General features: G+C 33.0%; 1 protein-coding gene across 1 annotated transcript in view; it reads right to left on the bottom strand.

The window, feature by feature from the left end:
- Positions 1–15,420, bottom strand: part of LOC113393765 (uncharacterized) — a 32,863-nt gene extending 17,443 nt beyond the window's left edge. Inside the window, exons 1-3 of the mRNA XM_026630810.2 lie at positions 15,141–15,420; positions 4,168–4,437; positions 3,575–3,726 (exon numbers count right to left, since the gene is read on the bottom strand). Coding sequence (XP_026486595.2) covers positions 3,575–3,726; positions 4,168–4,437; positions 15,141–15,380 — 662 coding nt within the window. The 5' untranslated portion in view covers positions 15,381–15,420. The remainder of the gene's footprint in view (positions 1–3,574; positions 3,727–4,167; positions 4,438–15,140) is intronic.
- Positions 15,421–15,789: the final 369 nt, after the last annotated feature.

The following is a 15,789-nucleotide window of genomic DNA, read 5'->3' as shown; positions in this document are numbered from 1 at the left end:
CAGATTGTGTTTGCTTGGCATTTCGCTCCGATTAGATGAGTAGTTCAGTCTAACGTTGAAGATTTCAAGAAAGTAGATAGGAATTATATTAAAGACGTAACAAAGAAGGTTGTTCAATACAATTTAGTATCCAATAAACATAATTTATGTAATTACAATCTATACATGTAATAAAATTGGAGTGTCTGTTTGTAATATTCAAATAACCGCTTTTTACTAAATGCATATGTATGTAGACACGGTAAATATACCAAAATAACATTTTTTACAATTTTTGTTTGTCTGTCTCTCTGTTTGTTCCGGCTAATCACTGGAACGGCTGGGCCGATTTGGATGTAGCTGTCACTGGCAGATAGCTGATGTAAAAAGGAGTAACTTAGGCTACTTTTATTTTAGAATTATATATAAAATAATAATAAAGTCACGCTGCAATGTCCAAATACTGTCCAGAACCGCGCGCAGCCGTCACGTCGGATTCCTCCTATCAACGACTTAATAACACAAAAGCTGTCTAATACATCATTAATAAGCTATAGTATTATATACGAACTGAACAATAACTCTTTTGGTAAATTCAAACGCTCACAAAACCGCGGGTACTGTTAGTTAAGAATAAAACATCAAACGCGTTTTCACCTTTGTGTCATAATTCAGCTCGTGACCACAACAGATACTCTTTTTGCACGATTGTACGCCGCGAAGCGAACTTTACAATACGCAACACATATTTGTTGAAACAAATGGTATTTCTGAAGCGTCAAATGTGGTTTTGGCGTGAATTTGTACACGTTACAGCGTCAAAAATAGTAAATAAAAGAAAAATTTACGCTTTATTTATCATGGTCAAGTTGCGAGGAGCGCAAAAACGTAATACCCTTTTACACCCATTACAATGCCTTTGTTTGCACTTATTGAGGCATTGTTAAAAGTGTATTTTAGTTAAAATTAATATTGTAGAACAAAAGAAAACTTAGACATATTGATAAAAAATAAAATCTGAAAATGATGTTAGTACCGCTGTTACGAGGAAAACAATAGTAATTTGTTTTTCTCTTAAAAATATCAAAAAATATCTTTTGAAATTGGTTTTTCAAATTGTCAGTACTTATAATACAAAAAAGAGCTCTAGTCAATCTTTATATAGTTTTAAGGAAAAAGTGGTTATCGAAGACCACCTATTACAGGTGGATTTAGCACAAAGCCGTTCACTTAACCTCTTACAAAAGGCCTCTTTGTGAAAAATAAAACGAGTTTAATCGTGTTTATACCATTACAAGCCCGGGAGACCCGGGACAGGTATATAAAAAAGTTTATATCGTAATACATTTAACTCTATTTGTTTACGCGGCGAACGCCAATCGAGTTCTCAGATTTTTTTCGACATCTTCAACATTCATCATCATATTTTAGCTAAATTACACACATTAATGTGTGAATTATACACCTCATGAATACCTTCATTGGTGAAATCCGTTCAGTATTTGTTGGGTTTATCCCATTCAGACAGACGGTCAAACATACGCGGTGGCAGGACTTAAAATATAGTGAATATTTTATGTATATTCTAGTATATAAACAAATTCAAAATATATATAAAATGCACTAAAGGAAATTTTATAGAGGAGCGTAAGAGTGTGCGTAAATACAAATGCCGTTGAGAATCGACCAGAACGAGAAAGACACATATTCATATGCAAGACCAAAGGCTTAACGAGGGAGCGAAATCTATCTAGATTGCTATTGAGAATATTTCGACAGAAAAATCAATAACATTTTATTGGCCCAATCATAGTTTTGACCCCAGATCCTCGGTATCTGTAGTCTTATACGCTAGCTTAGACCAATGAGGCAACATAATATACTTAATATATTTTATACATAATACTCTACTCGCTGTGTACTTAACTGCGTTTGAGCGGCGTTAAATTTTTATTATCCACGCTTGTTTCGTAAACATTTTGACTTCAAATACAAGTGGGTACAGTTTGCTAGATTGATGTCGTAACTGCTTCGCTACATATTCCTCGTAGTGTAAAGTTATACAGCCTATAATCTTCCTCAGTTTTATTTTTTTATACAATTTACCTATTAGTCCATTTTTTGTTAAATAAAAGCACTAAGATCTACTCTTATTAAACAATACAAAAATATATACAAGACGTATAAATTAAATTATTTATAGGCGACTATATATTTCATTTGAAAAAAAGAGTAACTACAGTCACTTTAATTGTATAAAATGGCGATTTTAGTACTCTTTGAATACACAGTAATATTATGTTTATGTTATGTCAATAAACAGGCCATTTAACGCCTTCCTTCCTTAGTTAAGATAAGTGTGCTCAACTGTAGACTCCCCCCTCCATTATAATATAAAATATTAATTAAATGTAACTAAACATAAGCTAATTAATATGAAATGATAAAAAAATATTTAAACGTATAGTAACTTTATACGGAGCGCATAGTTCCGATGTAAATACCTACATTATACATTCCGTTTCAGCTAATGTAAATTGGCATCGAAGGAATGGGAACACTGTATGAGAAAGTAGGGGAAATATATCAAGCGACTCTTGCGTGCTAAAAGTATCTTGTCCAGTCAGCTGCAAGGCTTTAGTGTAAATATTCAGTTCTATTTATAGTTTAACGAGCATAACTTTGCGGAAGCCTCGTAGAATTCGATTCACTTTGATAATATGCTTCAGAGCGTAACTGAATATAGCTAGGTATCGCTCGAATCTAATTTAGTCATGACACAGTTATCTTAATATTAAAAATTCAAGCGTGTTTGTGTGCAATCAGCATTTTTATATTTCATCATGTTTTGTCGATTAAATCGTGAAATGGTATACTCGTAATACTTAAGAATGTATACCTTACGGACATCAAAAGTGAATTTTTAGACGTTGAACTATTGAACGTGATTAATTAATTAATTGTTATTTATAATCAGGTTAGGTGGTACAAGTATCGATATGTTATTGTTTATTTTATTATATGTAAGTTGTCTTTATTTTATTTGAATTTTAAAAGAAAAAAATCACTTAAAAAATCAAATATACGCTCCGCCTTGAAGACATATAGTGCTATGCTGATGATAGTAAAGAGCATGGAAGTTACCACAGACGCGCAGTAGCCAGGAGAACGGAAACTCAGGATCTTGTTATTGAACTCGAAACGACGTTAGAACTCATTTCCAAATGGGGCTCTGATAATGTTGTCGAGTTTAATACTAAGAAATGGCAAGTATGCGTTTCCACAGCAAAAAAGTCATCATTTTCCCTTGCTCCATTTCTCTGTGGCACTACGGCTAGTGATACAAATCAAAATTGCCGTACTGGGTATTGACGTTCGCTGTGACCTTAATCACAGAATCTATTGTAAAAAACGCAGGTACAGTCTTGCGTTGAGCTAGCACCTTTTGGATGGCTCCGCTAAGTACTTAATACAGGCATTGCATCGGTTGCAGCGACATGCGGTCCGCATTATTGGCGACGTAAAGGTCACAAGCACCCTCGAACCTTTATGTGTGTATGTATGTAGATATGTAGATATGTATGTATATACTTACAGTCTCTTTTTCTCCGCCCACTCATCAGCATGTTCCTGTGCCACCTTTTCAAGATGCTCCCTCGCACGCTCCGCTTTTGTGAAGATTTGTAATCGTCGTGCGACGTCCACATTTACACGTTTGAGGGTTAAGTCGTCACGAGCTCGCTCATCCTTGCAAAAACATCTTTATATGTAATATATTATAATATTAAGCATTTTAAAAGATATATGGTTCTAATTATTAAAAACAAAACGCGTGTTCTTCTATGAGCGCTGCTGAGATGAGACAGCGCCGTTTAAAGTAACAAGTGATTAGTTTTTTGCGTTCAATATGAAACTTTCTAATATTGTAAATAAGCCTCATAATCTATAAAAAGCCAAATTTTCATTTACGAAATAATATAAACGCAAGCTTTTTTTGACGAATCATCTAATTTTAAGCTTTTATTCCATCCTTACTTGTGGAACTTATTCATATGCAAAGTAATAAAACTATTTCAGACTTTGTCTTATTCGCCTAGTGTCGTAATGTACAAAAATAAATTTTATTTAAAAGGCTAGTAACCTAACAAGATGGCTTATTTTAATTAATATGCTTAATTTAATTCTTACCATCTCCTTCATCACCATATGGATTCGATCCATAAACTGGTTGTACAGATACTTCCTGTACTGGTTAAATTCCTTCAAGGTGCAGACCGCTCTACCGTCTTTAGTGCAATAACCTAGTAGTTTCATTCTGTTTCTTGCTGGTTTTTGCGCGAAATGATGAGCCAAGTGTGGGTCGTGTTCAGGAACATAATCGTACGAAACATTGAAGCAATATGGATCTGACAAGTCGAATGTAGGACACGGCCCGCTGCCCAATCCAAGACGTCGTACCTAGGTGATATAAACATATTAACATATGTTCATAATCATAAAAAAATACTCCTTTGCAGTGGTATGGCGGCCATTGGGAACTGTCGGAAAAGTATGGCAAGGTGATTTTCGTGAATAGCTACTCGACGATGATTAGCTATGCAAAAATTAGGCTGGTACAAATGGTTGAATTGTTTTATTTAAATTAATGTATTCGCGTCGGTATGGCGGGCTGTAAGTCACACCCGAGAAGTATGGCATTACGCTGCCGCCTACTTTTTTTTTTTCGACTATCTGAAAATACAAGCATTTTTGTGGAACAAATCGTTCAACACTCGTTATTTATCCAATGCGTTCGATTAACGGCCACGCGATTGGCCGCCGGAGCAAGCGCTATGACCATCATTTTCCTTTCTGCCTTTACGTAATTAGACCCCTGAAGAACCGCCATACTGGTACAAATGACCTAATAGTTTTTTTTTATAAAGCTCCTCATTAAACGTGGAAATGACACCCTTTCATTGCTCCCGGGTTTCGTATCTAGGCCATTATGGTAAGATTCATAAGCGACTTTACTATTTATTAAAAGAAAGAATTTTTCTATTGTTTTTATTGCGGATATTCTGATATTTTTCACAATACGAAGTCATTGTATTGGTTCAAATTAAAAATCGTATTTTTTTATAGTCGGTATATTTTCCTGTATCTTATAAATAAATATAAATGAATGTTTCTATGCTTATCTAAGCCTGTTCCTAGGCTAATCGTCCGATTATGGTGAAACTTTCCTTAGTTGTTTTACGCACAACGAATGTTATTGGCTGAAAAGGAAAATACTTTTTCTTACTGTTTTTGCCTTTCAATATAATACGTAAGTAATATATTATATTTATTATACATGTTTAGAAACACAATAGATCGAGACATTCGATTTAATTTGGAATAGCAATTAATATCAAAGCTCTGTACAGTTTAATTCAGTTCACTGCCTCACAATGTCGTATTAATTTAACAGTGTTTGTTTTAGATTCTATTCGTATTATATGAATAGCCCGGCTCTCAAACGAAGTTTCATGACATTAATAATTGGAAAATTATTATCAATTCGTTCAAATATAAATATGATAATTAAAAAATATTACCAAGAGCTAAAACTTATATATTATGTCTTAAGAGTAGAGAAATAAAATCAAAATATGTTTAAAATTGTTTTTTTTTTAATTATTGTATCTTACGATTTTATATCCGTTACGTAGTGGTTGAGAATTATTGAAATAATTCCAGCAAATAAAAATAAATGGTTACATTCGAATAATCCTTATGCCTAATTCAGTTAACTTAATATTTTGTATGTATATCCATACTAAAGTTTAATATAAGAAAAAAATACAGAAAAAAGAGGCTACTCAAATGTATTATAATATATATAAATATATCCTGACTAATATTAAAATTGAGTTTCTTTATTTCCTTACTAGCTGAACCTGCGGCTTTACCGGCACGAAACTTTACCTACCTAAAAATATAGCACACAAACCATCACTCCCCCGTTTCATCCCCTCGAGGACTAAATTATAAAAAACAGCTGTTCTTCCCCGGCACTCAAACTATCTCCATATCAAATTTCATCCAAATAAGTTCAGTGGTTTAAACATGAAGATCTGTTACCTAAGAGACAGAGATACTTTCGTATCTATAATATTAGTATTGATTTCGCTTTCACGTCTAAATACTCAACCATCCGCATGTATTGTATACATATTGCCAAATGTACTTGATAAATTTATTACTAGCAATTTATAAACTCTTCCAAATTAGTTCTTTATAAAAATTTTATACAAAGCAAAGAAGAATCGACAAAAGACCATTTAGTGGGAATTTCAACGGAAGTAGACTAAGTAACGTTAAAAGTGTCGCTAAAATTGGAGCGAGCGATCGAGTGTTTCTACACAAGGCGGCCATCTTTACCTTAATTGACTGTCATTGTATTACAGACAACTTTTTCACCTTGATAACTATCTACGCCCAATATAGTCAATGTAGCTTACGGTGAGTCTATACACGTCTATTTATAATTTAGGCGTTATCTCTTCCCTCGGATATGTATTTAAGAAAACTGGGACGTTGAAAAAGAGTAACTACTGAGTTTCTTGCCGGTTCTTCTCGGTAAAATCTACATTCCGAACCGGTGGTAGCTTTACTTTAAATAGTTTGTTAAACGACGATTCAAAAGTGCTTGTAAAAGCCTACTTGAATAAAGGTTTGATTTGATTTGATTTGGCATTATCACAGTTGTATTATTGTATATTTATGTTAATAATATATATAGTGTAGGTAGACGGGATGAAGGATTACCTGATGGTAAGTGAACATCACCGCTCATTGACATCGGCACTGTATCACGAATGCGCTACCGTCGTTAGGATAAAGATGTTATGCCCCTCGTGTTAGTAGTGACTCAGAACCCTTTAAAAGGGACAATCAACAAGAGTAAGTATTGCAGCTTGGTATTGCAATATATGAGTAGCTGATACCGTCTACAGAGAATACACAATAATTATGTAATCGAATTGTATGTAACAATAAAGATTATTATAAAAAATACATTAATTTAATAATATTCAACCCAAGCTTTATAATTAATAATTGGTCTATAATTGAGCTACCGCTAAGCGGGATTCAATATAAATATTATATATATAATATTAGTAATATATAGTAAAGCCTGTATCAGACTATATTAGTATATTTGAGAGAAAAAAGAATAGAATAACTGGTATAAATTGTACCTATTTGTATTTTATTATTTTTTTTTGTATGAAGAATAACTAACCTACTGAATTTCTTCTCTCTTCAAAAGTATTTACAAAGGTCTATTTGAATTTGATTTGTCTGGTTTTATAAATATGTTTTAATTTTGATTTAAATCGAATCTTTTGTTTAAGTTTGATTGAAAAACTTTAGAACGTTCAAATCACTGTCAATTTGACAGTTGTTTACTAAAATTGACTCGTGTGAAGGCGCTTTTACATTCCTTGTAACCATGAAAAAGGATTGCTTTGGAAACGTATAAAAAGATTAATATTATATATCGTTGCAAATACTTAAGAGGAGAAGTGATCACCTGTGACTTATTAACTGGTCTGTATGTAAGAAAAAATACAATTTAAATAAAAATAACCGTCTGTATACAGGTACAGTGTGAACACTGCTTGGCATGTCTCCTATTAGATGGTTTGCAATTTATTCCACATAAATTCTAAAACAATACAATGTGTCGGAGCTGATGCTCGGATACGCATATATGGAAGAACTTCATCTGTCACAAATTTTACCACGGCCTTTCCGCCGAACTCGAGGTCTAATATAAACACAAATTTCATATGCTTACATTTCAATTCAACCTGGGCTGAAACCCGAAACAATCGGATAAGACTTGTTCTAACCAATGGACCATCTCGGCTTTTAAATTTATTTTGGTTAATATTACTTTTGGCTGTTTTGTATTTTAAGGCAACGTTTTCAATAATATCTTAAACATTTGATACGGATACAATTACAAAATGTTGATATAAAATTTTGAATAAAGTTGATAAGTATAATTACAAAAAACGTCAGTCATCGTTTACTTCATTCCGCTTATTATGAAAATGAAGAAATAAATCATAACCAAATTTTATTTGTATACATCATAATTTTTTATTATGATACGACAGCAAACCAAAAACTCGTTGAATAATTTATAAAATATATTTCACCCATTTATCGAAGTGATGAAAGTTTAAAATACTTCTTAATCTACTGACTCTTGTTTAAAAACTAGTTATGCCTCCAGATATAATTCACATAAAGTAAACGTGGAAGTATTATAGTCATGATTTCAATTACTCATTACTTGTCACTGTATCAGTTTACGTATTTAAGTTAGTTCGATAACATCTCTGTCAATAAATGGGCTATCTAACGTTAAAAGAGTTATTAAAATCGGATAAGTAGTTTATGGGATAGGAGCGATCAGACAAAACACTCAAAACTTTTTAATATAAGCTAGCTGCTCCGAGCGGTCGAACCGCGATAAACGTTAATGCTCCGCCTCCGCGGCTTGTAGGGTGATTTTATCGTCTACAATCTCTCTCAATATATAAACTACTAGCAAAACCCGACAGAACTGCTCCTGTCTGCCTGTATAATATATTAAAATTAATATTATATTATAATTGTAGAAATTTATAAATAAACCGTATACGTCGGCAGCGTGTGTAAATAAAGCAGTCGCTCCACAGTTTTTCGTCGAACTTGTTAAATCAAAAAATCGTTCTCAACGAGAAGTATTTTTATTTCAATGGGATAATTTAAATCAGAAGGTTGAATTTAAATAATAATGAAAGAATCCAAAATGAGTAGCTTCAGAAATTACATATACAAACTCTACTCGTAGTCCTAATATTCGCACTTTCAAAAAAAATCTTCAGCTTTGTACACTAGCAACATAGATATATATATTAATTTAAATAATGTTAATTCTCTATTCTTAAACGCATTTCAGTTTGAAATGTTCCATTCCTCATGCTTTACAATACTGGAATTACTTGCTTTAGTCATCGTTGAATTTAAATTTTAAATTTCGCTTAACATTTAACCCCAGTATTGGATACAAGCCAAATGTGTCTGTGTATGCTTTACGTTTTGAGGCTTAAATATACTTATGCTATGGTGTATTTACACGTTGATAATTTAATGGTATTACGATTAATGTGTGGGGTAATCCTTTGATGTAAATAATGAAATGGATAGCATTATATACTAGCGATAAGCTAGCACGTATAATGAACATTAAACATATACCAATTAGTAAGTAATTAGCGATTACATATTCATTAGTTTACATAAATTAATTATATTATGTTATTTATTTAAAATTATTATTTTTTGTCGTTGTGTGCGTTTGGCAGTGTATTATGTATTATAAATGTATTATAAAATAAAAAAAATAAAATAAAAATTATAGTTATTTCTAAAAGTCAGCACTAATGTAAACTAACGGAATGAGATCAGGTGGATGATTTGGTTGCTTGTGTGTGTATGGTATCTTATGTGTGAAAATAGGTTATTATTTCGCTATTTTAAAAAATATATATTCATTCAATGTAGAAGAAATTCACCTATTGTCTCATTGGCTTAAAATCGTTACTTGGTGGGACATTGTGAAACCCCGACTGGGAGGTAGTCCCACTAATCAGATATTCTACCGCCAAACATTATTTTTGTGTTTCGTTTTGAAGGATGAGTGAGCCAGTGTAATTACAGGCACATGGGACATAAAATCGTAGTTCCCAAGGTTGGTGGCGCATTGGCGATGTAAGGAATGATTGATATTTCTTACAGCACATTTGTCAATGGGCGGTGGTGACCACTTACCATCAGGATACCTATTTGCTCGTACGCCAAACTATATCATAAAAAAATAAAACCAATAGTGCCCAAGAGGGGATTGAATTTGCGAATCTCATATCCATCCCATACACCGTTGATCTATAAAGATTTTCGTCGCTTTCATACATAATATATGACTATATAATATAATAATTAATAATTTTCTCTGTGAATGTATTTTGAAAGGCATTGAAATTTGCATTTTAAACATTCAAAACGCGTTAAGTCGATGTAAGAAGATTAACGATCAGAACTCCCTTGTAACAGCTGTATAAACATGTTTTATACTTTAAACACAGAGGATTTTTTTTTTCTATTGAAGTATTTATTTGTGGTAAATCGTTTAAATACATATACTTGCGTTAGTGTATTATTGGCTTCTTTGAATATAGAATATAATATACTAGGCTAATATACGTATACTTTTGATACGTAATTTTACATTTAATAATGGTAAGGAGTATAGATTTCGTCAAAAAGAACCGGCAAGATATAGACAATGCGTTGTGTAAGGCAAATAATGTATATAACTAGCGATCCGCCCCGGCTTCGCACGGGTGCAATGCCACTATATATAATACAGAATGTCTTACAACGTTCACAGTTTTTCAGTCGTTAGACAATAGATACAAACCGCTATGTCCCTGAGTTTTAAATCTGTAATATCTTCATTCATTTAAATTACACGCTATAAAGGGACATATTGGTCTATATTAAATACACAATGTATTTAAGGTACTTAATTGGAAACGGATTAATGCAGTCTTGCTTAAAATCGCTTCGAAATTAAGCCATTATTTCTCGTAAAAAGTAAATAGTCTAAGAGCCAGTGATCGGCAGACTTACGGTATAGTAGCAAACTCCATATTACTGCCAGGTATACTGCTTCATCTGCCGTTGGGGAAATGGAGGTTCACTATTCCCATCGAGGGTTCCTTTGAGCACGCCAAGGAGTCGAAAAGCTTAAAAATTTACTTCCAAAACATGATCGCAGCATGTCTGCCATTTTGATATCTTAAAATATATTAGAAAAAATATAGAAAAAATAAATGGTAGACACTTAATCCGGTTCCTACTAGATTTTTTATAACTTCAAAGCTACCTAAATTTGATGCAAATTTACGTAATTTCAGCAATGCCTATATTTATATATAATATTTATACTATTATTATATACATATATTTACAAAGGCAGACACATAGGTCACATACATAGGACATATATATATATATAAAAATATCTATATTATAATATTATAAAAAGAAGTCAATTTTTAAGCTTTTCGACTCCTTGGCGTTCTCAAAGGAACCCTCGATGGGAATAGTGAACCTCCATTTCCCCAACGGCAGGTGAAGCAGTATACCTGGCAGTAATATGGAGTTTGCTACTATACCGTAAGTCTGCCGACGACACTGGCTCTCAGTCTAAAAGGTGTACTAATGTGGGTTATCTCTCAGAGATAGACATATACCATCGCGGACTTTTTGAAGACCTTTTTAAGGTTTACAATACTGTAGCACATTATTTTGATCTATTTCGTAGGGTTGAGCCAACATTTGTAATGTAAGCCCAAAAATGTGTTTATTTACGACATCACTTTAGAAACCTCTAAAATTATCAGTGTTTCTCAACTATATTGTGCATGTATTATACATATAAACCTTCCCCTTGAATTAATCTATCTATTAAAAAACCGCATCAAAATCCGTTGTGTAATTTTAAAGATCTAAGCGTACATAGGGACAGACAGCGGTAAGCGACTTGGTTTTATACTATGTAATGATAAATGTATGTACAAAATACAATCGTATTGCTTGAAGAACAGTCTTTTGCGTGTACAAAAGTTAATTTACATTTACACGTATAAAGTATTTGTTGATATATTTTATACACATGTACACACAAAAATGTCTGGAAGAGGCACGAATGTATATAGATTGGTCTAATATATACATAACTCTTTATATTATTTTATATTTTGACTAATCCATATTTGTTTTTGTTAGCTTGGTAGGCTGTTGTCCTCCATGGTGGGCTTGACAATGGCGGAATAGCAGAAATAAAGATACGTTTCACAAGTTTTTCACAAGTTGATTAACATAGATTTAGATGACTCTAAATGGATTAGAAATTGTCTGCCTCGTGCGACGGTGACAAGCTGAGTTGAATCAGCTGTCAGAAAGTTTTTCGACACATTACCTTATTCGGTACTACCCACTCTCAACATAAATATTAGTTTACAAATAAACGGTTTGTTATCACGAAAATCACAATAATTATCAGACTAGACAAACAATTAATCACAAACAACACGAACGCCATTAAATATAATCAGACTATGATTAATACTAAATCTCCCTCTGAAATAATCAACGCGCCGTCATATATAATAAGCAAGACGTAATAACGGGTCGATTTTATTATAAGACGAAAGTGTAAGTATTCGAACTAATTGATATAAATAAATATAAATATTGGACAACATCACATATATTACTCTGATCCCAATGTAAGCAGCTAAAGTACTTGTGTTATGGAAAATCAGAAGTAACGACGGTACCACAAACACCCAGACCCAAGACAACATAGAAAACTAATGAACTTTTTCTACATCGACTCGGCCGGGAATCGAGCCCGGGACCTCGGAGCGGCGTACCCATGAAAACCGGTGTACACACTTCTCGACCACGGAGGTCGTCGAATTGCACATACGTACACAACATTATTTTAAGTAGTACCTCATTTCACAGTGGCTAAATTATGACAATACTGACTACAGATCACGAGATCGCTGCGTTCACGGCCGGTAATTGCTAATAAAAAAAGAAATAGGTTTTATGTAACTAGAAATTCTCAGTCGCAAACTTTTAGAGGACTACTAAAGTCTACTGTTTACAGTAGTGCCTTGGAAATCATATAATGCCTCCGTGTGAACTCTATCCATTCGGGTCAGCTTGCCGTCCCATCAGATATTGAGAGTGAGTGAGGGTTAATTTGAATTAGTAGTTTTCACTCTTAGTGAAAGAAAAATGTAATGTTAAGTAAAATATTAAAGATAAACCCCACAATTATAAGCACCAAGAAAGTCGGTAGAACCTTTTCAAATTTTAATCTGCGATCTAAGGAAAATCCATGAACTCTATCTACTTAGCCATTTTGGCTCGGCTCTCGGTTTAGCGGTTAGTTTATTTTAAAATTTCTTATTGCATTAAACATTGACTTAGTCGCTTTAGTCGTTTAAACATTACATATGTACAAAGTACATTTTCAAATGGGTTGATGGACTGGCAAATAAGCTACCTGGAGTGTGGAGGGGAGTGGTGATCACACTGCAAAAAATATCCCTTACCTCGTCAAAGCGACACAAACCTTGGAAATGATGTTATCTTGTGTATATAGTCTTACTGGCACAAACACGCTTCAAACCAAAATACAACAATACTAATATTGCTATTTGGTGGAAGAACATAACGTAATGAAACCACCAATCGAAACTAATGAAAACTTTTATCAATAGAAATTACTTCTCTAGAGAAATAGGTATTTTGATAGCGAAATCGTTTCGGAGGTAAATAATTTTATATAAACAGTTACTTTGATATTTCTCTCATTCAATATTTAAAAGGCAATATTTATTTGACTGAGTTAAAAAATAAAATGGTATTAAAAATAAATATTGGATGTATCGGTTTTCCTCTCAGCGCGGGCGATTGATACGAAAACTAATTGAAATTAGACATGGATATACCTATCCATGTCTTAAGGGTGTACATTACTTACTTGGGAACTGATTTTGATGATCAGTTCGGGATCGGGTTCAGCTCTCATATCAAGTACAATAGTATGAACAAGGAGGGTTAATTTAATCAAATTATTGGATTTGGTTTATTATTGGAAATATATATTTAAAAAAGGAATTATAAAACAATATTATAACAAATTAAAGACATCATCGAAGACGAATTTAACTAGTATGATGTAGAATTTTAAACGAAACTAACTTACCTTAGATATTGGGCTAAGTAACATTAATATGTAATTGTTATAATGTTCAATAAAAAAACTGCGCTTTTTGCCTATAAACAATATAAAAAGAAACACTATATTTTCTAGTGATATTATACTTGCAATATGTAGTAACATTAAACGGTGGTTTGACTTTGTGCTCGTCTAAGTCGGTTCCGGTTTGGAGGGTGGGAGAATGTATATAATTACAGGCAAGAGTCAAGGTTAGCAGTGTAAAATATCTTGTTATACTTGTTGACGCCCGCGGCTTTGCGATATAGGGGTTAGTTGTTAAGTGTTAGGTATAAAATGTAGCCCAAGTCCTTTCTTGGATTTCAAGCCTGCGTCATAACAAATGTCATCAAATTCGGTTCAGTGTTTGGGCGATCAAAGTGTAACAAACATACAGACAGACTGACAGATAGAGTTACTTTCGTATTTGTAATATAATATTGATAAGTAAAGAATGACTATAAATATGACCTTACTATGAATTAAAAGAAAATACTTTAGACAAATAATTAACCAGTATTTTTTATAAAATTTTCTTAATTTATAATTTTTTTTTTGTAAATATATCGTCAACAATAACATCCTATTAAAATAATTACCTTCAATAACCTTACGATTCAACAATATGTATAGAATATAAATATAATGGAATATTTGATGAGTGGCGAGAAGCTATCCGGAAACCGGCTGTCTTGGTATGGGCATGTTATGCGGAGGAATGAGGACCATGTTGTGAGAAAGGTTTTGAAAATGGATGTGGATGGATATAGAAGTAGGGGAAGACCCAAGAAACGATGGATGGATTGTGTGAAAGACGATATGGTTAGAAAGAATGTTACTAGTGAGATGACGTCCGACAGAGAAGTATGGAAGAAGAAGACATGCTGCGCCGACCCCAAGTAGAGTTGGGATAAGGGCAGGAGGATGAGGATGATGATTTGATGAGTGGTTGGTATCTACCCAAAAGGTCTTGAACCACGTCCTACCACCAAGCAGTAGGAGTAAACTCGTATCGACTTCTAGACTTTATTTTTAATTTAAGGCGTTTTAGTAACAACTATTTTTTTTTTAGATATAATGATCGTACGACGATAAAACGATAAACGTATTAAAGAAAATTATTGTCTTCGTTAGGTATATTACTATTTATCCATAGAAAATAATAAATATTGTCGTTATTGTAATTAATAACACTCGCTTATACGTGTAGAAGGAAATTGATAAAATTTAGATGCAGTTGATCTTACTTAAATGAATACAAGTTCCGACTTACATCTTCTCCGATTTTCCCGCGTGAAAATACGATTTTCCCTTCTGGCATTTTCGGTACGGGCAATTTACACTCGAGTCCGAGTCTATACCAGAGTGGCAATCCATTTTTCGGAACAGCTCGATGAGGTTTCGGTATAGATTCGATGACTTTTTTCAATTCCGTGGGTTTTCTGAGAGTCAGCAATGTTATGTCTATATCGACTTCTTCGAGTCCAACATCAGAAGTTTTAGGTAACGACATGGTGTTTTAACATAAAATACAAAATAACTACAACATAGGACGCTCGTTGGTAATGCACTAAAATTTGACACGGTTGACGTTTATTTTTTTATTAAATGCCGGACCGTTTTGTATTTTGTAGTTTTTGCGAATATATGCGAAATAATCCACGGACATACGAAGTTAACAAATTGCATTTAATTAAATATTTTGAATGATTTAAATATTTATATGATATATGATATATGAAAGTTCATTAACCTTTATAAAAATACATGTGTTTTTGCAAAATTTATTTCACAAATGAGCTAAAAACTGAAAATGTGTCACGTGCATTTTCGCTCTAACCATTTTAATGCGACCTCTTTTGATGAATGAAAGACATATATTTTACGAATATTTTTATTTTATACTCAGATGTATTAAGCTC

The sequence above is a fragment of the Vanessa tameamea genome, chromosome 2, assembly GCF_037043105.1.
Source record: "Vanessa tameamea isolate UH-Manoa-2023 chromosome 2, ilVanTame1 primary haplotype, whole genome shotgun sequence".
Taxonomy (NCBI): domain Eukaryota; kingdom Metazoa; phylum Arthropoda; class Insecta; order Lepidoptera; family Nymphalidae; genus Vanessa; species Vanessa tameamea.
The sequence above is the reverse complement of the archived record's forward strand: the minus strand, read 5'-3'. Positions and strand labels throughout refer to the sequence as shown.